The 25,592-nt window shown below is 42.2% G+C and overlaps 1 protein-coding gene across 3 annotated transcripts in view; it reads left to right on the top strand.

The window, feature by feature from the left end:
- PLCB1 (phospholipase C beta 1) overlaps positions 1-25,592 on the top strand; it is a 455,075-nt gene that overhangs the window by 417,156 nt on the left and 12,327 nt on the right. The window contains exon 32 of one of the 3 annotated variants that reach the window (XM_081906044.1): positions 13,037-13,102. The exons of the other annotated variants lie outside the window; for them this stretch is intronic. Coding sequence (XP_081762170.1) covers positions 13,037-13,078 — 42 coding nt within the window. The 3' untranslated portion in view covers positions 13,079-13,102. The remainder of the gene's footprint in view (positions 1-13,036; positions 13,103-25,592) is intronic. 3 annotated transcript variants of the gene reach the window in all.

Here is a 25,592-nt window from a genome sequence, read left to right as displayed (position 1 = left end):
CAGAGCAGCAATGCAAAACAACAGCATAACCATACACAAAGAAATGCTGTGATATGTAAACTTCATAGTTCTAAAAACTAATGTAAGAGCAGCATAGCAGTGAATGGAATAGCAGCAATTAGAACATTGGCTTGGGTTTCCAAATACCTGCCTTTTTTAAAAAAAAAACACATTTTGGAGGAGGAGGAAAATAGATTGGTGAACAACTCTGATTAGGGAATAGCATCAGGAAGGATATGAAGAAAACCCTGTCCCTTATTTCTGTCAAGCTAATTTCATTAGGTCCAGTCATGACTGACTCTGGGGTTGCGGCGCTCATATCGCTTTATTGGCCGAAGGAGCTGGCGTACAGCTTCCGGGTCATGTGGCCAGCATGACTAAGCCGCTTCTGGCGAACCAGAGCAGTGCACGGAAACACCGTTTACCTTACCGCTGGAGCGGTACCTATTTATCTATTTGCACTTTGACGTGCTTTTGAACTGCTAGGTTGGCAGGAGCAGGGACTGAGCAACAGGAGCTCACCCCGTCACGGGGATTCGAACCACTGACCTTCTGATCGGCAAGTCCTAGGCTCTGTGGTTTAACCCTAGGCGCCACCCGCATCCCTTTTTTTCATAAGGTACCTTGGCCAAATCTATGTAGGGCTGGCAGGCTTATTATCTATCCTACTGGGGCTGCAGACAGGATGGGTATTTGGAAAACTCCACTGGCTCAAAGAGCCTTCCATCAACGCAAAGGACACCAGTGGATGAAACCCTTTAAGTTGCGAATGTATCTTTTGCAGAAAGTCTCATTGCATTGTGGGTTTTGTAGTGAAGCTTTCTGTTTCCAGTTCCAGTGGGAGGTTTAACAAGTAGGAGACCAGGAGCAGTGAATGTGCCTTGGAAAGCTTTTCATTGTTTCTAAACAAGACAATTAAAAACCTTTCATTTGGCATTAAGAGTTGGCATGTCCCACTGTGTGTCAACTTACAGCATTTGACGGTTGCTCTCTTAGATTTTGAAGGAGAGTAAATGTCTGGTACTTGGAAGAGGGGAATGCTCTGTTCCTTCCCCATTACTCTTAGCTCCCAAATGACTCTTGTTATAAGGGATATGCAATATTGGAAAATTATTATCTAAGGGCTCACTCACACTGGAGTTGAATTCGGATTTGAAGCTACCTCTGTCACTCTCTCATTTTTGTGGTGTCCACACAACATCCTCATCTAGTGGCAGCTTTCACTTTACCCACCATAATTAATATTCTTCCCTATCTACAGATAATCAGATACAAGAAGAAAATTCAGTATAAAATCACATGCTATCTGACTATGAACATACTGAAGCACATTGAGCAGGCAGGTTGGGTTTTTGTGTTTTGATTTTGACATGTAGTGACATCTTGTTTCAAAAAATCAGAGGAAAGAATGCAGCCCGTCTTTTTTCCACCAGTTGCTGCTAAAGGCACATTTGCAATACTTTTTATTTTTTTAAACAGCTCTTTTTCACAGAACTGCTCGTGCACAAAACTACTGCATTAAAAATAGAAATTTAGGTTGTAGATACAACAGGCAGGAAAGGAAAATGCATGGAAAGGAAGCAACAGCTTTTCATGCTAGTTACTCCAAATACTTTCCTGGCTTAGAGTGGTCCACACTTTATTATCATTTTGACCACTCTTTTGTGCAAATCCAGAATGTCAAAAAACTTGTATTTTTTAAAAAAAAAATAACAAAAAAATAACATGTTTTGGGGTTGTTTTTAAGGCGCCTATGTACAGGTAAACAAATATACCTGCAGATCTCTGCAATGGACTTCAGGTTTCCTAGTTTGGACATACTTTTTTCAAATGATATTTTCATTGCATTCCTGCGTTGGATGGGATGACCCTTGGGATCTCTTCATCTCTACAGTTCTATGATTCTATACTATTTTGTGCAAATCTGTAACTTGTGTTAGAAAAAAGGGATATATCACAAAGGTAAACAAATATTCACTTACAGTGATACTTCTGGTTATGAACTTAATTCGTTCCAGACGTCCGTTCTTAACCTGAAACCGTTCTTAACCTGGGGTTCGACTTTAGCTAATGGGGCCTCCTGCTGCCGCCGCGCTGCCAGAGCCCAATTTCTGTTCTCATCCTGAGGTAAAGTTCTTAACCCAAGGTACTACTTCCGGATTAGTGGAGTCTGTAACCCAAAGTGTTTCTAACTCAAGGTGTTTGTAACCTGAGGTACCACTGTACATGTGCACAACAGACCTCATGTTTCCAGAAATTATGGTGGGTACTAATTGAGGGGAAGGGCCTACATTCCACACCTCAAATACATCCCATCAAGCACTTGCCGCTTGGTTGGGAAACTTTGAGATAGATTTCAGAAGCATTAAACTGGAAGTGCTCACAAATCGTGTCCTCCCTAAAAGAGGGCACGTGTTGCGGTGAGACCTGGAGACTGACCTCCTGGTTGTGGGTGGTTCTGTTGGATAGCCACAACACCTGATTGGTAGGTCCCTCGTTGATGGGTGTAATCTGGCCAATGGGTGCAGTGTGCACTTGTAAATTCTCTAATGTATTTGAAATCAAATGAACACACGTCTGTCAATCTTTGAAAGTCCATAGAAGTATAATAAGTCTATAGTTAAAACAAAGAAATAGTTGCTATCCTGTGGGCTAAGCGGTAAAACGTTTTAGATGTTCATGGTGCCAAAGTAGTGAGTGAATAACAGTGTAGGACAGTGGTCCCGGATAATCTGACTTTTTCGCTGGACTCTTCTTTAGCACAACCCACAGATTAGAAAAACACACAAGGAGCAGTGGTCATATGGATATGACCATATCCATGTTACATTACTTTGTTTCAACTATAGACTTATTATACTTCTACGGACTTTCAAAGATTGACAGACGTGTGTTCATTTGATTTCAAATATATTAGAGAATTTACAAGTGTACACTTTTTTCCTGTTTTTGTTGTATTAAATTATGTATATTATGCAATAAGCATTGCAGTGCTATCTAGTATAGTGGTCTTCGTGTTGCTTGTGTTGTTTGTTGTGTCAAGTTTGCAACACAGCGGTTTGTTGTTCTGGATTGAGGGATTGGGCAGGAATTTTTCCCATCTGGCAATTTAGCACCGCCATTTGGGTTTTCGCATACCTCATAGCAATCATCACAACTTTGCAAGGTGCATAGGCATTGGGTATGCCTAGTCTTGGTTGGTTGCAGCCTCTGCCTGCCCCACCACGGGTAAGGGTATCCTGTTAAAAGGATCAGGGAGTAGCAGCTCCTGTCCAATGCCCAGATGGGGGCTAGGTCCATACCACTCCTCCAACGGGGACTGCCTAGGGGATACCCCGATTTGATGTAGGTCATAGGGTTTGTCCCCCCCCCCACTGGTTTCACCTTTAGAAAGACTCCCAGTGGACAGGTGGGCGTGACATATACAGTTGCTTGCCTCAACGCTTATGGCCAAACCTTCACATCTGTAGCCAATAAAATTGTGGCCTTATTTGATCCCAAACTAATATACTAATATGCCGTGTATTGTCTAGTTATTTGCCCCATAGGGTACAGAGTGGTCACGGGGCCTCACCACACAACATATTGCCTGCAAAAGATACATTGCTTTTTTCCTACCGTATTAACTCTGCTGTCCTCATCCTGTTCTGATACATCTCTCGGGACGATTTCAAATGGTTTTCTGACTCTGGAGACTTACTGATTATTCTCTTGACAGTGCAAGGCTTTATGTAGCTTTCACACAAGGGGGAAAAAAACAATTTCCCCCGTTAATAAGCTTTTTGAGAAGGGGCATTGTGTCTCCTCCATGGAGACATCATGTGTACTGACTCTACCTTGGTATATGTGTGCTTGCTTAGGGGAACTAGCTGAGCACTTGCAAGCCAGAAATATTTATTGCCAAACCACATGTAACCTTAGCTGCATAGTTCTGCCTGTTTCTTCCCTCCCCCCCCCAACTTACAAGGGCAAGGGCCCCCAGTTTGGATCAGGCACCTATTATATTTGCTAGGTTTTTAACCCTCAGGCCCTGATGTGGCCCCATCCTGGATCCCATTGAAAGGGACCCTTTTTTTGCGATGCAAATTGCAGGCAAGACAGGAATCTGGATTGGGACCACTGCAGAGGGGTGTGTAGCTTAAGGCCCCTTTACCAGCAACCCAATGTTAGGGTCCTGATCTGAATCAGGGCCCTACACTGGCCATGTGTAAAATTTAAAAACCTCTGAGCTCAAGAGAAAACTATGCAGTTAAAGTCGTGTGTAGCCTGGCTGTCAGAATGCCAAGCAATATGAGCACATGTAAAGATGGTGGCCAGATGGCAGACAGGACTGGGCTCCTGCACTTTTAGTAGTGTATTTCGGCAAGGCATCGTTTGCGTGACAAGCTATACCTGCTGCAAGTGATACTTGATGAAATTCTTTCTTCTACACATGCATTAATGGGGTTGGGAACCTGTAATCATCTGCAACTAGCCACCCTACTCACAAGCGAGACAAACTTTAAGTGGAGCTCCATACAGAAGTCAGCCATTTCTTCCACATCCTCAAAACTGTATATAATTTGCTTTTAAGGAAAGAAGTACATATGCCTTAATTATTATTATTATTATTTAAAAAAGAAAAAAATGACTGTGAAATGTCTCTGTGCCTTTAAATTACACTGGGGTACTTGCTATCAGTAGACCATTTTAGTACCTGGAGTATCTGTTTGCCAGCTCTCCTCCTCCTCCTCCTCTTCCTCCTTTTGTTTATAATTTTAATTAAATTTTCTGTTTTGCAAATTAAAGTATTCCTTTTCACATCCTTAAAATATCAATGACTTCCCATCTTCTCTTTCCATGGTTCATTTTACATATCATAGATCCCTGCATATTTTACAGAAACTATACCATTCAGTAGTCCATTATTACATCCATCATAGCTTAATTACACTGTTGAATTTACATTAATGCTGCTGGCGTTTTCAGCTGTACACAGTTATTTCCCATATATTCAATAAACATTTTCCAATCTTCTCTAAACATACATTCTTCTTGTTCTCTTATTCTGTATGTTAAGTCTGCAAGCTGCACATATTCCGTGAACTTCAGTTGCCATTCTTTTTTGGTTGGGACCTCGCTCGCTTTCCAATTTTGGCTTAACAAAATACGGGCCGCAGTAGTGGCATACATAAATAACCTTTTTTGACACCTGGGAATTTCAGTCTGAATTATCCCCAACAGAAAGGACTTGGGAGGGGTGTGTGTTGGAAAGTACTTTTAAACACTTTTTTCAATTCATTATGGATCATTTCCCAGGACTCTTTTACCCTTTTACAAGTCCAACACAACTGAAAGAACATTCCTTCTATCTCTTTGCATCTCCAGCACTTAACTGATTTAGTCTTATACATCTTAGCAAGCCTAGGTAAAGGTAAAGGGTAAAGGGACCCCTGACCATTAGGTCCAGTCGTGGCTGACTCTGGGGTTGCGGTGCTCATCTTGCTTTATTGGCCGAGGGACCCGGCATACAGCTTCCAGGTCATGCGGCCAGCATGACTAAGCCACTTCTGGCGAACCAGAGCAGCGCACGGAAATGCCGTTTACCTTCCCGCCGGAGCAGTACCCATTTATCTACTTGCACTTTGATGTGCTTTCGAACTGCTAGGTTGGCAGGAGCTGGGACCGAGCAACAGGAGCTCACCCCGTCGTGCGGATTCGAACTGCCGACCTTCTGATCAGCAAGTCCTAGGCTCTGTGGTTTAACCCACAGCACTACCCACGCCCCACCTTAGCAAGCCTACTCTGAGTTAAATACCAGGTGTTTGTCAGCTCTCTTCTTTGCTTGCTGAATCTCTGCCCACATGTTGCTGCTCAATTCAGTGTGGCCATTTTGTGCACCCATGGCTACTGTCCACCTCAGTCAGAGACGGAGGCTGTGCCTACAGCATCCTGTATGTGCTCACTGCTCTTAAGAAGGAGGCTGTACTCACCAGACTCTTGCTTCTACCTGCCTCCATGAAAGAGGAAGAGTTGTGCATCCACCAGTTGTCTGACCAATGTGTTCCCAAGCTGCCCACTTGAAGGAGAGACTCTGGCCATTGTGACCTCAATCTGATGCTTTGTATCTGAAGAAAAGTGACTGGCCATTATGACCTCATTCTGATGCTACTTCATTGAAGGACAGTGAAATTTCCCAGTATACCCTTTCATTGGTGCTGTCCCCTTAAAGCTGGGGAGAGACTGCCATGCCCACACTGTCAACAAATACAAGTGTTCTTGTATCCCAGACCAGACAGGGTGTTTTAAAACTCTGTTTCTTGTTCTTCCATTGTCTCAAATTTAAGTTGTCCCATTCTCAGGCAGTGTCAAGGTGTCAGTTTTGACAAAGATCCAGCAGAAAAGAAGAGGACATATCCCAAGGGTACTTGAAATATATAACCTACTTTGTGTCTTTTTTATGTTTTTATTAAAAGAATTTCCACAAGAAACAAAAGATTTTTAAAGCTATATTGAGTGAGGAGAATGGCCCCATCTTCTTGTTCTTTCCCCCAAGTCGTTCATATCTAACTTCTGTCCGTCAAGAGATCCAGGCACATGGTGGAGAATAATGCATTCCTTTGCCCTCTTGGTTAATACATGCTGATAAATCTACCACACATTAACTTGCCTGACCCCTTTTTTTGAACCAATTAATTATATTGTCCTTCATAAAACCCAGGAGGGGCAAGTTCCACAGTTCCACCTCTCTTCACATGGCCTCTAGGCTTTGAACATGTTTTTTGTTTCCTTTACACCTTCTTCCTAATTTGTATGTCTTGTCATTTGTAACATCTGTCTCTATATGAGAAAAAAATCTGAATTTTCCCTCTTCAGGTGAAAGAAATTATGAAAAGGCAAATTACTAGAGTGGTGTAGAGCTTCAGGAGGTAGATTAGCACATTGATTTTACTGTAGCATTAGGCAAAAGGGAGACAGTGAGCTTAATTCTTGCTTTTCATGCTTATATCTTGGAGTAGGATGTGCTAATAGCTTCCAGTGATTTCTTAACTTGGGCGTATGTGTGTATGTAGAGTTGTTGAGGCCCAACTAGATGATGTGGAGGCCTTCTGACTGTTTTTATTTTCACTTTAACGTAGCCAGGAGAGACTCCGAATTTGATCACAGTTGAAAGGCTGAAGAGGATGCTAAATCCTTTCTACACAGGCTGTTTTCCCACTCATAATTTCTGCATATTGGGCAATTAGGACTCTCTTCTCAACTTAAGATGTATCACAACTAGCCAGTGATTCAGACCGCCTTGAAAACAGTGAGTCAGGCCTCAAAAGAATCTACCCTGAGCTGCCATTCTGGGATGAGTCGAGGACAGGGGTGTAGTCTAACATGGGCAAGCTCAAATTCCAAGATCCGAGAGTCCAGAGGCAGGTGAATACATGGAGAAAGTTTCTGAGCGGGCAAACAGAGGAACCAGAGGCAAGGACATTGTCAAAGTCGGCCAGGGGTCAATATCTGAGTCAGCAGTATCATTTGCAGGAGGCATGAAAATAGACAACCCATTGGCATTCTGACCTGCCTCTGCAGGCCATATGGCCAAGTTAAGAGGTCCCTGTGGTCTTCAAGCATCTTCGAGGCATGAGTGAGACCATTTTCAAAGTTTAAAATGGGGGAAAGTCTTTTCCAAACCCTCCTCAAATACATCATGGAAATTTCTGGAACATCCACCTTTTCATGGGGGTGAATTGTCCCTCAGAATGAGGGGTTTCTATCCAACATTATTCTGTTTCCAGTATTGACTCATGAATACATTCAGTTTTGTTTAAATCTGCATCAGAATTTGCATTTAAATTGTATTTGTGTGTATATTTGAAACTTATTTTCTTTTGAAATGTGTTCTCCTCAAATTTATTTCCTTTCAAAATAGCACACTTGTTCACATATTTTATGCACTTTTGAACCATCAAAATGATTGGGGACTGCAAAAGCCGGTGCATAATGAGGTGCCAATCTACAGATTAGTGCAAACGAGGTCAGTTTATACTGGAATTATAAAAGATCAGATTCTTAAAGTATGCCTACATGGAGCCACCATTTTAAAGGAAGGTATCCACAGTGCTCTGCCCAATGGCACCTTATCATTGTAAGGTGCTTTTTGGCAAACAAAGGGTTGTATGTGAGCACTGCTCCTGGAGTAAATTTCACACTTTCTGAATTGTCACCTCCAGTTCCAACTCCCTTCCCCCCAAATTTACCCACATTTTTATGTTGGAGCTTACTTCATGCAGTCATCTTTTTGAAAACGGATTTGCTGAAGTGATGTGAGCTTTTTTTGACAACGATAATTAGTTGCTAAGTTGAATGGAGGAGGAAATTAGTGCCTTTAGCACATACATACAAAACATTTTGATTTGTTTGTCATTCTCTTCCTTAATTAGTTACTCTTCAATCATGCTTTCCTCTTTGCTGCTGACATTTTGTCTGAAGTTTTATCAAGAATGGCATATCTCCCTCCTTCCCTCCCTCCCACCACCCCATTTGATAAAATAAACACACTATTTTCCCATCTGAGAGCACTGAAAAATACTGAAAAGCAAAATCCATCCACCGTGAAGCAAAAATTTTCACATGTTGCAAAATTGGCACGTAACCAACTGCAGGCAAGAGCTGTTTGAATCCACTTTTATAGTTTAGGGAAACTATTTCGCCCTTCCAAACATAGGACTATTTGTCTAGTTTGCACCATGACAGAGAAAGTAGTTTTGCTTGGGTTAATATAAAATGTTTCCTGCCATTCAAATGAACAACACCATCCTAAGTAATTGTATGATCGTATAACTGAATGCAACCCCACAACCCCACATGGTGGCGCAGCAAGCGTGTGGTGGTGCGTATTGCTCTACCATTTTTTTAGCATCAGACAGGAAGCAAAGAAGCGTTGATTTGTCAAGATCCTTATGGATCCTTACAAACATGCCTGCCTGGTGTTTGGCTTGGACATAATAAGTTTCCCTGTATCAACAAAAAACCATCCAACTCTCTAGTCCGGTTGACAGCAACTCTGCAGGGTCTCAGAAAGAGGTCCTATGAGAATTGAATTTAGGCCCCTGGGCAGGCAAAGGATGTGCTACGCTGCCCTTCCCTATAGGTTGGGCAGGCTTGCCTCATCATTCACAACTTCTTGGGACTTTGCAATACCTGGATGCCACATCTGAGTTCCTTGGAGTGACTATGCTTTGCTTCTTTAGAAATAGCATTGTTATTGACAGTTGATTCAGAACATGCATGCCGACAGATGTATATTTGTCGTTCTGTCATCTTACACCAACAGGTCTAATCTAGGAACTTCACAATTAACATCCTTTACAGAAAGGTTGACTTGTGATTCCTTTTGAAAGGACGTCCCTCGAGGAATGAGGGAGCATCACTTTGCCATGTGTTTTTATGCCCTTGAATAATAATTTTTGAAAAGAAAAAGAAGACGAGAGAAAACTGTTGGAATTATCATACTGCTGGAACACTTCCATTCAGAATGCAAAATATGCCCACTACCTCTAAGCTAACTAAGAAAACAAGTTGCATTTTTATTCAAAAGCGTTGACGCTTTTACCAAGCATGAGGCAGCAGATTGTTAGGCATGTAAGTAGGTCAGACATTGTGTTGAATGATTGTGCTTCATCTTTTGCCATCTGGCAACATGAATCAATGTCAGCGGGATGCAAAATAGGACTCCGCAAAGGTGACCTTGGTGACAGGATTGGGCCATGGAAAGCAGCCTGTTAAGAGGTTACCTGTATTTATAAGGACAAAACCCCCACCCCACCCCACCCGCTGCATGATGGATTCCTCCCACTTGCAGGGGACCTTGAATTTCTGAGGAAATACATGTGCAAACATGTCCCGTTGCTCAGTCCCTGCTCCTGCCAACCTAGCAGTTTGAAAGCACATCAGAGTGCAAGTAGATAATTAGGTACCGCTCTGGCTGGAAGGTAAACGGCATTTCCGTGTGCTGCTCTAGTTCGCCAGAAGCGGCTTAGTCATGCTGGCCACATGACCTGAAAGCTGTACGCTGGCTCCCTCGGCCAATAAAGCGAGATGAGCGCCACAGCCCCAGAGTCGGTCACAACTGGACCTAATGGTCAGGGGTCCCTTTACCTTTACGTGTGCGAACCCAAGACAGAAACTTGGGGAATTAACTCTCCAAGAGGAAAGGGAAGCCCTCCTCCAGAGGAACCACAGCACTTCCTCACTCACACCCTGTGCCCACTGGGTAAAGGTGAGATTTCAGCCCATTCTCTTGATATTCTGTGAAGGAGTACACTGGAGAGTGTAGGTCAGGATATGAAAAGAGTTAAGACTGTAAAGAAAGGGTGGCCTCCAGGTACTCCTGAACTACAATTCCCATATCCTTGACCACTTGCCATGCAGGCTGGGGCTTATGGGAGTTGTCGTTCCCTTCTCCTTGTGCCCTCCATCTTTCCCAACATTAGGGTCTTTTCCAGGGAGTCTTCTCTTCTCATGAGGTGGCCAAAGTACTGGAGCCTCAGCTTCAGGATCTATCCTTCTAGTGAGCACTCAGGGGTGATTTCCTTCAGAATGGATAGGTTTGATCTTCTTGCAGTCCGTGGGACTCTCAAGAGTCTCCTCCAGCACCATAATTCAAAAGCATCAATTCTTTTGCAATCAGGCTTCTTTATGGTCCAGCTCTTACTTCCATACATCACTACTGGGAAAACCATAGCTTTAACTATACCAACCTTTGTCAGCAAGGTGATGCCTCTGCTTTTTAAGATGCTGTCTAGGTTTGACATCACCTTTCTTCCAAGAAGCAGGCATCTTTTAATTTCGTGACTGCTGTCACCATCTGCAGAGATCATGGAGCCCAACAAAGTAAAATCTCTCACTGCCTCCATTTCTTCCCCTTCTATTTGCCAGGAGTTGATGGGAGCAGTGGCCATGATCTTAGTTTTTCTATATTTCCTCTATTAATAAGATTCAGGGGTCTCATGAAACCATACTATCAGTGCTATTGTCCTGCAGGTGCACTCCAAATTGAAAATGATAGAAGTATAATATCCTTTGTGCAATAATGTAATAATATGCATATTGTGGAAACAGTAGCATCTGTGTATAGTAAAACCAATAAAACGTGCTCATTTAAATTACCCTCTAATGTGTCTCTAAGGAAGAAAGCCAAGAATGACTCATATAACTTTTTAGTTAATGGGAAATGGAATATTGCGTGTTTTACTTAATACTACTTTTCTGTTGCTTCAAATGCACTTGAGTTTATTTTAGAACTTACCTTCTCAGCTGAACAAGTGCCAAATCACAAAGAATAATTTTAAATAAGTAGACAAATCAACAGCTGTGCTGTCGTAAGGGGTCCTAGCGATGCTTGATATGAAAAAAAAAGGTTACGTTATTGCTGTGTGCATCATAGGACTTCCTTTGTCACCAATCCAAGCACTTACTTACCTTAGATAGATTTAAGAGGGAGTTAGACAATTTGTGGAGGATTGGTCTGTCAGTGGCTATTGGTTATCATGCGGCCAAATAGAACCTCAACGCGCACTTACTAATCTTTGTAGTAAAATGTTACATCTTATTAAGATACTTTTATTGACATTTTCAGTTTTATTTTGAGCAGCTTTGGACATGTTGTAAAGAAGAAGAAACAGCAGCTGTGTATAGATTTCAATTTCCAGCAAGAATAGGAAGGGCAGCAGTCAATTTTAGACTTCCTTAATAGGTACACCGTCATACACTGTGTTTTCTGTTTAGAAGATTGTTTTTTGAAATGTCAAGGACAGACCTTTTAAAGTCAAGAGGCTAAAGATGGGAGTCCAAGATGATTCGTGCTTCTAAATTAGTCATGATCCCTGCAGCTCCAATTGACATAATGTCAATTTCAGGCAACAGGAATTTAAAGAAGATGCAGTAGGGTCAAGTAGCCTTTACTCATTTATTTTTCTTTTCATGGGTTGCATAACTGGATTGGCTTGACGTGTGTATATTCATTACCATAGAGATTTGTTTAAAAGAAAAGAAAAGAAAGAAGTTTATGCAGAGTAAGGGCTGTGTGTGTTCTATTAGTTTTATTAGTTTATTAGATGTTGTGGTTGTAAAACTATTGAGTTGACTATTCCCAGCTACTGCTCCATGTGCCCCCAAAGTTTGCAAAACTGGTATGACAGAGACCGAGACCACGGCAATACACAGCTTACACACAATAAATAATTGGAACATGATAGAACATGATAGAACATCACAGCTACAGCTGGTGCAATGAAGCTTTTGTGTGTTCACATGACTTCCCTAAACCATGCCAGTCGAGGATGGAACTGGGGAAGGGCCATTGCTCAGTGAAATAACAAATATTTTGTTTGCAAAAGGCCTCTGGCTTCAATCCCTGGCATCTCAATGTAGTACTATAGATCTGCAAGGGATCCCAAAGCTGGTAAAATGTAGTCTTTTTGTCAGATTTCTACCACTGTTATTTCTACCCAAATGATACCGACACATAAGGAAACCAGGCATTCCTATGTACCTACTCCAGATTTATGAAGACAATTTTGTTTCCACAGGAGGTATTCTTTCCAAGAACTGCCCGCCCTTAGTAGTCCTTGACTTTACCTGACCAAGAGCACAGTCTCTGACTTGCCAATCAAAATGATGGATGGTTATATCTTCTACTGTGGAGATTGCCATTATCCCCGGGGCGGGGGAGGTATCTTCTTTCCTGTTGAAACTATTCTCTCTGCACTCAAAAATAGATTTGTAACTTGAAGAAAGCGCTGTCACATTTTGATGAGTTAGAATGGACAGAGCGGTTTCATTGCCTGGATATGCATGCCAACCAGAGAAATGTCAAAGAGGTGGCATTAACGATGCATTCAATGACCTTTTTGTTGTTTGTTAAGCACAATGATGAAATATATTTTTTATTATTATTATATCTATGTTTGTGTGTTACTAGCTGTTTTGTTTAAAATGTCATATTCTAGTTTAGAGCAATTGCCATTCTCCTAAAATTAAAACGATCCTTGGTTTTGTTTTAAAGAGCATAGAAGAACCAGAAGTAGAGGAGGAAAAACAGAAGTAGAAATGGAGTATGAGACTAGTGAAAGTGAGTGAAACATTTGCCTTTCTTCTTTAGCAAAACTAACAACTCTCATTTTGTACATATTGGTAGGAATCCTAACATAATAGCCATTAATTCATCCAATTCCTCCCCCCCCACCCTGATACGCACCTTTGCATGTTTTGATCCCTGATGTTGTTTGTTGGTTACTTGACAAAGTCTATCACTGATTATTCTATTATTTTTTCTGCCTGCAAATTTCAACGCTTCCGTTAATTCCCACCTTTACAATGAGCAATGCACGGTATAAATACATGCAATTAATGATAATTAAGAGGACTGTGGAGGGCAGGTAGCATTGAGATCAGGAGTATTACATTTTTTTTAATGCTGTATGGCCATGAACTTCATAGTTACGATTGTGTTCCCACTTTAGACAAGTACTTGAAATGGTGAAAAGGCAACTTGGAGGTCATAACAAGTTAGCATTTTTGAAGTGGTATCAGACTAGGACCCGGGAGACAAAGGCTCACATCCCCACTTAACCCTGAAACTTACTGGGTTACCTTGAGCCACTCACTGCCTCTCAACCTCACCTGCCTCACAGGGCTGATGTGCAAAAGGACATCCCCTGCAAAAGAAATGGGCTACCTGTGGATAGAATTAATAGGTAGGCTTAGAATCATTGATGAAAGTCACTTGGTAAAATATTTTGGAATCAAATAATCTGGAATAGAGCAGCCCAAGGGAACGAGAGATGTCAGAATAGAAGAGAAAAAGAAAAATCATGTATAACAGAAGCAAGGAAATCCTGCGAAACAGGGTTTTCTGCATTTTGAAATGAGAATGAAAAATCTCCAGAATGTCTTGCTAGGAAGAGGGAACTCTCAAACCAGCACTTGAAACTGGTGTTGTTGTGTTTTGTTGCTTTGTTATAAATAAGCCGAAAACATCACTCTGCTCTGTAGTTCAGTGCCTTGAAAGTGGAAAATAAGCGGCTCAGCACAATTTAGACAATGTTGACATCAGCTGCATGCTGCGTTCCTTGCAACACTGCCCTTCCATGAAAATAGAGATTAACATTTCTACTGTATGTATCCCAAAGTAATTTGCATACTAACAAAGCATGGCACCCCTATGGTAAAGTAAGTCCTTGCTTCAAGTGATTTTGAAAGCCCTCGATACCTATCCCATGACGCACTGAGTAGCCATGATTTGGCCCCGACGATTATGGAACGGTTCCCTTGTGACTAGTCCTCTTTTTGTAATGTACTCCTGGAGATGCTCTGCTTGCAATTACCAGATGGAATGGCATTAAACTTGTCCTGTCAGGGCCCCACTCAGTGATAGAGCATATGTTTGCATGTAGGCATTTCTTATGTTCAGGCGATGATATTTCCACTTTTGAAAGGATAGCACAGCTGGTAAAATCTCTCCCTGAGACTAAATGGTGATGTTCAATGCGAAATTACCTAATTCGGTATACAAACGTCTCTATCTCATAGCTATGTAATGAATCAAGTGCTGTTTCTCATGAACTTTTCTTTCAGAGGAAGTCTGAGATTTTCAGTGCCGGATTTATGTATAAGCTAAACAAGCTATAGCTTAGGGCCCCACTCTCTTGGGGGCTCCCAAAAAAATTAAAGGAAAAGAAACCTGGATGTACATTTCCAAAATATAAGAGAAAAAACAAATAAAATAAAACCTACATACGGCAACAGTGTTTTGTGTTGTGTAGGCTCCTATTTGTTATGTGCAAATGGCTTTTGATACCTATTAGGGCCATAAATTACCATGTAGCATATATTAAACACAAGAAACAGCTACAATTTCTTGTTGACAGCTGGACATATAAAGGGCCCCATTACCTTCAGTAGCTTAGGGCCTCACCAAACCTGAATCCGGCCCTGGAGATTTTGCACGCAAAAGTCAACATTTAGCAGACCAGGTGCCCCAAGGCAACTTGCTTTGCAGGTTAATTGCACAGAAGCTTTTGGGACAAGTCCATGTACCAAAATTCACAAAAATGTCTATTTTAGGATGAAATACACTGAGATAAAATGATAGTTAAATGTGTATGTGGGCTTAAGTACGAATTTTAATGCAGAGCTGTTGTTTGTTTACAAATAGATAGATGATAGATAGATAGATAGATAGATAGATAGATAGATAGATAGATAGATAGATGATAGATAGATGATAGATAGATGATAGATAGATAGATAGATAGATAGATAGATAGATAGATAGATAGATAGATAGATAGATAGATAGATAGATTAGATAGATAGATGATAGATTAATGAGGAAACTACATGGAATGCATTTTTTAAATGAGCACATGTGAAATTGCATAGATGGATCTGCACTGCGTATCTCAAGAGCTGGTAGTGGCAGTTATTTGCCATCTGATGGAGGAAACTCTGGCACATCTCATATAATGTCATTAGCCCTGCACGCTAATGGGAAAGGAGAAATGATCTGTTGATAAGAAAGCTTACACAGAACTATAGCTCACTGGCAGAGCACATACCTAGGTTGCAAAAAGTCTCAGGTTCAGTCCCTGGCAGCTCCAGGCAGGGTTGGGAGGGACTTCAGACTTAAACACAAGAGAACCATTGCCTCTCCATGTTGACAATACTGAGCTTGATGGACCAATAGTCTGACTTAGTCAAAGGCAGCTCCCTATGTTCCTAAATAGCTCAGAATACATCCTAATACAGTTACTATTTATTTTCCAAGATAGACATTACACAGAAGCAAATTTGGGCTGAAACTCATTCTTCCCTAGGCGAGGGAGCACACACTCTCGTTTCCTGAGAAGAATCATTAATAGCTTGAGGGAACTGTTAGAAAAAGCTTCTCTTCCACCTTCCCTGAGGCTGCTTAAGACACGTGTGTCTGACTGTGGAGCTTGTGCCATCAGCTTCCAGTCAGCTTCAGAAGGCTCTGCTTTCTACACTTCACATCATTTCTGTTTTAGCCTTTTAAAATTGTAAACCACTTTGGGTGCCTTGGCAGAAAGGTGGAATATGAATGCAGAAAATAAATAAAAGCAGAAAATAGTGAGCAATTTTAGAATAGCCTCGATTTATAGGTGCCATGGGAAGCAAGCTAATATTTGGGGGGAACATGTGAAATTAATATTGAAACGTGTTCCAGTTCAAAGTACGGCCATTTTCTTTCACATTTAATGCCAGTATTTACTGCAAAATTCTTATGTACGTCTATTCAGAAAAGATCACATTAAATTCAATGGGATTTGCCCCCAGATAAATTTGCATAAGATTGCATCCTAAACCTCTTCCTCTGAAATGGGTAATACTTAAAAGTGATTAACTTCTGTTCAGTATGTTTTATTATTTAATCCTAATTTTTCGTTAAGCTGGATGCCTCACAGCTAGACTGTGAGGAAGACTAAACATAACACAGCTTCTGTAAAAAATAATAATCTGGAAATAATTTTGCAAGGGATTTCTTTTTGGTGAATGCTAGTATTAGTTTCTTTTTTGGGGAAGCAGTTATTTAGTGTAACATTGTCCACCACAGATAGAATAGGCTCTCCCCATCTTTAGTTTTGATTAGGTAGAAAAGGCATTCAGAGAAGGAAATCACTTTTTTTTTTAAAAAAAAAAAAAAAGAAGACCCAGCCAGAGCCTTTTGAATTCTACCTGACTTCTAGCTACACTCCTTGGTTTATTTTTATCCTATTAGCAAGTCAAAGGAGTCCCACTGAGTTGTCAGAGCCTTTACCAGCATCCTTAAGCACCTGATGGATGCCTCAGAGAACAACCAAGCCATTTCCATGATATATTTCAGTAGCAAGAAGGTCTTCATAAATATATTGCATGGGGAAATCAGCTGTGCCTTTGCACCGTGTCTTCCACTGCTCTCTCAGTTGCCCTCCATGTTCCCAGGCGAAAGGTGGCAACACCTCCTCCTGCTTCTGGTCAGGAAGGAAGGAAGCAAGAATATAGATAGGAGGGGCAGGAGAGGCTCAGCTACTTACAACAGATGCTCATGTGGAGAAGAAACCAAGCCCTGATCGCCATCACAACAAACTAAGCAAATTTTGCACAACCCAAACTACGTACATATGAACAGTGCTCTTTTTCAGGACCCAGTTTCCCACACTAGCTAGCTATGTCCGTGAAGTCCACAAGCAGGGCATGAAGGCAACAGTCCTCTGCCTTGTTGACCGCCTCTAGCAACTGGTGAAATAAAATGAACTTGCAAGGTAGCAGCCATTGATGTAGGCTTCCCTTCTAGCAATGCATTCAGTCACCTTCAAGAAGAACATGTAAGCCCCGACGTCCATCACCAAATTCTGTAATGGTTCATTGTATGAAGAAGTGCTATTGTTTATGTCTCTCGGACTCACTTGAAAGCTGTCAATGAGTGTCCACGCTCTGCACCTTCCTTACAGAAGTTTCTGCAGGCAAGGAACCTCAGGAACTTCCTCTCAAATAGATCCACATGTGGTTGGGGATTGCTGGCCATAGCACACCGTATTTTTTGCTCTATAAGACACACCAGACCATAAGAAGCACCTAGTTTTTGGAGGAGGAAAACAAGAAAAAAAATATTCTGAATCTCAGAAGCCAGAACAGCAAGAGGGATCGCTGCGCAGTGAAAGCAGCAATCTCTCTTGCTGTTCTGGCTTCTGGGATAGCTGTGCAGGCAGTATTCGCTTCATAAGACACACACACATTTCCCCTTACTTTTTAGGAGGGGAAAAGTGCGTCTTATAGAGCAAAAAATACGGTAATTACCTGCAGGCTGATCAACTTTCCCACAAGTGGAGAATTGGTGTGTGCATTGAGGGAAACATACAGGGATTGTACATGTGAGATGGTTTGGGCCATGAAGGTGTGTGTGACACTAAGCTTTGAACATCTGCATTTGTGGCCCTCAAATTAATTCCATAAAAAATGTAGAAGTCTCTGCTTGTCATGAACAAAGTCTTCAGGGCTGTGACATGTTCTGTGTTGTCGCTCCATATCCCAATACGTGTGTGACCAGCAGTAACATAAAACAGATTATGAAATGAGCAGGTGGGGAGGCACACGAGTCTCCTCTGCTTTGTTTTTAATAAGGAAAAATCACTTATTTCGGCACCAGCCAAAAATCCCAACATGGCATTTTTCTAAGGTAAAGCGAGGCAGTGTTTTCCTGTGCTGTCTTGCGGAAAATACGTAACAGCGCCATGGAGAGCTTCTCCTCATTTGTGATTCACTGGATGTGGAGCTGTGATAGCACTTCCACCATAGCTATCAAGTGTCCCTTATTTGGCGGGACATTCCCTTATCTCAGGGCCATGTCCCGCTGCTGTCCCTTATTAATGATGTCCCTTAAATAAGCTACTGAAGGTAATGGGGCCCTTTCTATGTCCAGCTGTGCTTTGTCAACAACAAACTGTTGCTGTTTTTTTGTGTTGAATATATGCTATATGGTAATTTATGGACCTAATAGTTATGCCTCTCAGTTACTCCTAGGTGTGCATCCGATGAGGCAGTGGCCACAACAGAGAGGCCCACCCTCAACCTCAACTTATGTATCTCCCCCGCCCAAGCTGCGCACAAGCAGGCAAAGACTCCACCTGCGTTTAACCCATTTCTGCTCCTTTCTCTTCAATCCTCTCCTGATCCTGGGAGACAGTGGGGCAGGAGAGGTGGAGGCAGGAGAAGGTGTGAAAGCCCTTGACTCTAAACCAGCCTGACCTCTCTCTCCCTCCTCCTTACACCTTCACTTTCCAATCTTAAGCTTCTCCTGGCTCTGCTTCTCATCTCCCAGCTGTTTCAGGCTCCCCCAGATGACCAATCCCTTCTTCCAAATCAGTCTCCAACCCCACTTCTCCTGGTGCCCACATGGGGCTACCTTTGAAGGTGACTTGGAAACGACAACTAATCCAGAATGCAGCAGCCAGACTGGTCACTAGGAGTCAGAGCCGTAGCTAAGTGATCTTGCACCCCTAGCAGAACCATCCAGATTGTGCCCCCTAGCCACAGACAAATTAGCTCTTCTTTCTGCCTCTCCTCCAACCCCAACCCCCCATTCAATTCTTCATGCACTTCACCTTGTAATGAATTCTTTCACAGAAAATCCAATACAAATATTTATGGACATATTTTTAAGCCGATTTTGTGTCCCCTCGCTTGCACCCCTGGCGGGGGCATTCCTCACCACCCCCTAGCAACGGCCCTGTTGGGAGTGGCTGCCAAAACCACATAACACCAGTCCTGAAAGACCTACATTGGCTCCCGGTACATTTCTGAGCACAATTCAAAGTGTTGGTGCTGACCTTTAAAGCCCTAAATGACCTCGGCCCAGTATACCTGAAGGAGCGTCTCTACCCCCGTCGCTCAGCCTGGACACCAAGGTCCAGCTCCTGGGGACTTCTGGCTGTTCCCTTCCTGCAGGAAGCGAGGTTACAGGGAACCAGGCAGATGGCCTTCTCGGTAGTGGCACCAATGCCCTCCCATCAGATGTCAAGAAAATAAATAACTATCTGACTTTTAGAATACATCTGAAGGCAACCCTGTATTGGGAATTTTTTTATGTCTAATGTTTTACAATTTTTTTATGTGCTGTAAGCCACCCAGAGTGGCTGGGAAACCCAGCCAGATGGGTGGGGGGTATAAATAATAAAACTACTACTAGTAGTAGTTGTAGTAGTAGTAGTAGTAGTATCAGTATCCAGCCACCACTCCTCAGTGTCCAGGCAGTCCCTGATAGTTGTCCAGTTTATAAATGTATGCAGATCATATTACTGTGGCCCCTAGCAGTAATATGTTTCCTTCTAGAATGTGGGACTCTGAGAATCAATATACATTTTGCCACCAAGAGTCTCTCCTTGATTATCCTTCATAAACAGCACTGCTTTGAAAATGATCTTGTTCATTGCTCTTCAGCTGATGGGCTGAGATAGCAGCACAGCAATCATACGACTATATGGTAAAAAAAAGAGAAGTTGTTCCTCAAAATCCATGTTTGTGCTAAAAGTGGGTCCATGGTCTGAAATGATCGCACAGTCATTCATTCTACCTGACATCTACAATCATGAATAAAAATGAGTTTTTAGAGGTGTGTTTAGAAAGTCCCATTCGTAAAAGGATTTCTATAAATGGTTGTATGCAGTTGAGGATTTAACTTGCTAGCTTCTGTCATACCCTTTAAATTATTTCCTGGGAGAGAAATATTTTACACCTCTTAAAACACACACACACTTAACTGAGAGGGACAAAGTTGTAACCAGATAAATAAAAACTTTATGTAAGAAATTCTGGTATACTGCATGGAGGAAAGGTACCTTTTTCATATTTCAATCTTATTTCTAATACTTTTAAAAGTATGTATTGTTCTTGATTGTCATGACCTAATCATGCATGTGGTAAAGTTAACTTGACCAGAGTTGCAAAAGAAAAATGTAATCATTAAAAAAAAAATTGCATAACTTAAGCAATTAAGAAATACTACTTTCTACAGATTTGGGAGGATTTTATCTATGCTGTTTAAATTTCAGTAACAAGGAAACATATGTTTTATTAGAGAGGACATGGAGCCATTCCTCTTTCATATGAGGGCTTCATTCTGCTTTTCTTAATCTCAAATGGGATATGATACTGAAGCACAATGTGTCCCCAACATCTTTACAAAAAATGCACCCCTGGTTTATGCCAAATTAAAATGGAAGACTGGCTCCAGGAAGGGGATTATTAACCACTTGTACCCTGTGGGACGTGGGTGGCGCTGTGGGTTAAACCACAGAGCCTAGGGCTTGCCAATCAGAAGGTTGGCGGTTCGAATCCCCGTGACGGGGTGAGCTCCCGTTGCTCGGTCCCTGCTCCTGCCAACCTAGCAGAAACAGCTTAGTCATGCTGGCCACATGACCCGGAAGCTGTACGCGGGCTCCCTCGGCCAATAAAGCGAGATGAGCGCCGCAACCCCAGAGTCGGTCACGACTGGATCTAATGGTCAGGGGTCCCTTTACCTTCACCTTTACCCTGTGCTGTTGTCTGCTGAAGATTGGGTCTCTCTCTCTCTCTCTCAGACACACACACAAACACACACACGCAGTGCTGCTGCTTTGACAAATAGCATCTGAGATAGGATTTTCAGCATAATTGTTTCCCTTTGTGCCATTTCTTTTTTAAGGCACTCGCCACCTGCGCACTGGCCTCCCTCTTTTGTCTGCAGACTCCACAGATATATTTTGTAGGCTAGAGGGGGGGGGGGAGTTGGGAGGGATAGGATTTTGCACAACAGAACAACATGTGTAGTTCGGCCCTTATTGGAGCACATCATCTTCTGAGCTTTGCCTAAGTAAGGGCACTTAAATTAAATAAGAGCCACAGTAAATGCCATGATCCAATACTAGGAAGTATGCCATAATTTACTCCGGGTGCACGTTGTCGCGTTTGACAATATGTGCTTGATAGATCTGGAATTCTGCCTGGTGTGCTGTCATCTTCCGTATCTGACTGCGGCACAGTTTATGGGAGAGGATAGTATTTTGCTTGGCAGATTGTGTTTTAACATCTTTATTTTCATGCAACGGCTCTTAAAATACAAGATGTAAAACACATGGTGCACAATATGGAAGACTGCCTAATCTTGCCAACAGTGTGTTGTCTTGGTTCCTCTAGAATTGTCCACTTCCAGCTCCCTTAAGCTTCTTCAGCGCTTGGGCCCCAACAGATCATGGAATAATAGAATTGTGAAGGGATGGATCTTGCTTCCTCCTTGGGTTTCTGGGGAAACCTCTAATCCAGCACAGAGGAATATACACCCTGTTGTTCTCCATTCAAGGATGCCCCGGTATCCAGCCAGTTGATGTGGGAAAATATATATGCCATTTGTCTCTATGGTGAGCTCCTAAGACGTGTAAACCACAGTTCTTAACTGGCCAGTCAAAGCCATCAACTTAACTAAGGAACTAGTTTGGCTGGTTTCCTCTTAAAGATTCTACCCCAAATACACAAGATCACAGGTTCGGAAGGGATCCAATTGACCCTCCAAACCCACAATGGTATGCACACATCTAGAAAATGTAGAGCCTCAGGTTTTGCCTCAACACTGGGAGCCAGTGTGGTGTAGTGGTTAGGAGCGGTAATCTCGTAATCTGGGGAACTGGGTTCGCGTCTCCGCTCCTCCACATGCAGCTGCTGGGTGACCTTGGGCCAGTCACACTTCTCTGAAGTCTCTCAGCCCCACTCACCTCACAGAGTGTTTGTTGTGGGGGTGGAAGGGAAAGGAGAATGTTAGCCGCTTTGAGACTCCTTTGGGTAGTGATAAAGCAGGATATCAAATCCAAACTCCTCCTCCTCCTCCTCCTCCTCCTCCTCCTCCTCCTCCTCCTCCTCCTCCTCCTCCTCTTCTTCTTCTTCTTCTTCTTCTTCTTCTTCTTCTTCTTCTTCTTCACTTCCTTGGGCTGTCACCTATACCCTCTCACGACATAACTGCCTCTGCAGCTGCTACCTTTTTCCTAAATAGCAAAGCTTATTGCCTCCGCAGTCACCTGTAGCAAGTGTTCATTTATTCATTCAAAGTTAAAACAGTTTCCAAAGTTGTCTGAGCCCCTTCACAGCCCCACCAAATCTGTAAGGGTTTCTTCTGGAACGATCCCAACACTTAGAACTGAATGAGGAGGGATCTTTAAGGGTGCAGAAAACTTGGGAAATCTACATGTAAAGCAGCAACAACAACAACAAAAAACACCTTTCCCCCCCCTAATCTCACACAACAAGCTTGGCATGTGGTTAGTCCAAGCACATTTCATACCCACAGAGCAAAAGGAAACGGGCCAACAATAAGCTTATCTGTGTGCCCCAGACCAATTTTCAAGGTTTTCTTTCTTTCTTAGCGTTGTACACATTTCAGACCAGAAATACAGAATGCCTACATCTCCCAAATGAAAAGCTTGACAGTTACTTTTGTTGCCACTTGTTCCATGTCATCTCAGCTCCCGGACAGCACCAGCTATTCCTTAGGTCAGTTTTTGAGCTTCTATCCAAGCCAGTCCCAAAAGCATTTGAGCTAATTGTGCTTTCTTCATATCCAGGGGGAATAATAGCTAACTGCTTTGGGAAGTATTATATTTCCCTGTAGTTTCCTGTGGTTGAATCTCTTGCTATATTAGGACATGTTCCTTACTTTCTAGGATAACCTACTTATTAATTTATTAACCTTATCAGCAGCTATGACACTCCAGAGGCAGGCTTTAAAACTACCCTACTTCTTCATGGCCACATTTTGTTGCTGGGCACCTGACAGGAACTGTGTACCTTTCTCCAAACATGTGTCAAGGGCAAGGCAATAATTCTTTTAACAAAAATTATATATAATTATTTTCGTCCAAGCAAAGTAAGCAGACACACAGTGAAGGGACGAATCCACAATTTGCAATAAAAACTGAATCCAAAGCACTTTAAATTCAGATTAAAATCATATTATCTAGATTTAATGTTTTAAATCCAGTTTGGGTTAAAAACGTATCTCAGTGATTTTGTACATTTTCTTAAATATGCTTCACCATCTTTTCTGGATGTGCAGTGCAGCTCAGCCTAACCAAAAATTATCTACAGTACTGGACAACTTTTTGATTTTCAGGATTTGGGCATGTACGAGGTAATGCATCAATTTGTCTAGATAACTCTGGCTCAGGGATCACCAGCCTCTTTGGGACCAGTGGGTACATGTTGACTTTTGAGAGAGTTTTGGGGGTGCCCATCATGGAATAGCTGCTATGTGGGGGTAGCATGAGGCAGAAATAGAGAGACAGCTACCAGCACCAAGTTTACTCTTGCCATGGGAACCCAGCTATGACTTGCTGGTCCTAATGATGGAGATCTCTCCCCACCTCTCTCTCTCTCTCTCTCTCTCTCTCTCTCTCTCTCTCTCTCTCTCACACACACACACACACACACACACACACACACACACACACTGCTAATAGCATCAGGGATCATTCCTCAATACCAGAAAAAATATACAAGGTATCCACACCACACTCACTCTCACTTCACAGAAATCGCCTAGGTACCTGCACATTTTGCTACCTAACTTTCTTTGCTTTCCTGACAATTTCCAGTAAAGTAGGAGGGTGGCGCAAGCAGTGCAAGTGCAAGGCGAGGTGAATCCAAACCCATGCTTAACATCACCAAACTGCTTCTTCCTAGCTAGTTTTCAACTTTCTAGGCACTATAGACCTAATGTTACTTGTGAACTAGGGAAATCTGAGTTCACCTCTCATTTTTGGCACACCCTAATTTCTTTCCCATCCTGCTCCCTCCTATAACCATCAGAAACATAGCAAAATACATCACCTGCAATTAATCATCAATGATATGGTTATATTAATTAACTAGCTTACACCAAAAAAAAAAAAAAACCACCACCTATGATTAAGTGAAATTAATTATTTGACATTTTCTATGGCTGTTATTTAAATATATTTGACAATATCTACTTTGAAATAATAAGTCTTTAGGCTATCTGTTAATTGCTGCACTGTAGAAATAATCTTTATTTAAATTTATATGCAGTAAAAATTAACGCGAAGTAAAGTGAGGGGACCGCTTACCAGCGGGAAGGTAAACGGCGTTTCCGTGTGCAGCTCTGGCTCGCCAGAGCAGCGATGTCACGCTGGCCACGTGACCCGGAAGTGTCTCCGGACAGCGCTGGCCCCTGGCCTCTTAAGTGAGATGGGCGCACAACCCCAGAGTCTGTCAAGACTGGCCCGTACGGGCAGGGGTACCTTTACCTTTACCTTTAAAGTGAGCAAAGGAGGTTTGTTCAACCTTTGGAAAAAGAAACAGATCACTGGAAATGAGCCTGAGAACATTTTCTATTCATATTATTTCCTTCTATTGCATATTCAAGAAACATTTCTTGAGTAACAAACACTTTTTTTGTTTGTGTACACATTCATTTAACATACTATCTATTGCAGTAATTTCTCTTTATACAATTATAGCTGTTTTATGTGCTTTCGTATTTGTTGGGAATCTTGTCACATTGATTCAGAGGCTCCTTGTTTCTATGAGCTCTCTTGACATGCCCGTGAGCCCTTCCCACCCATTCCAAACCACTAGGCTGGGAAGGAGGACAGAATTAACTATGTGGGAATCTGCCCATACCAAATAGCTGACTGAGAAAGCCTGAATGACTGTTGAACCCAAAGCCTTGCTATCTCAGTTTAAAATTAGTGTCAACAGATTTCATGCACAAAAATGGAGGAAGCAAATATTTGGATTTTTGTGCACTATTTGATCACAACTGCAGCAAATTCAGCAGTGGCAGCAATTTTGGGCAGCTAATTTAGCAAGGGGGCAAATGGCAGGCTGAGTGAGGCAAATGCTATACACAGCTCATGGGCTGTATATTGCTTAAGGACCCCTGACCATTAGGTCCAGTCGTGGCCGACTCTGGGGTTGTGGCGCTCATATGGAAATGCCGTTTACCTTCCCGCCGGAGCGGTACCTGTTTATCTACTTGCACTTTGACGTGCTTTCGAACTGCTAGGTTGGCAGGAGCA

Source organism: Podarcis melisellensis (genome assembly GCF_964234715.1).
Source record: "Podarcis melisellensis genome assembly, chromosome: 3".
Lineage (NCBI taxonomy): Eukaryota > Metazoa > Chordata > Lepidosauria > Squamata > Lacertidae > Podarcis > Podarcis melisellensis.
This window is presented reverse-complemented; position numbering and strand designations above follow the sequence as displayed.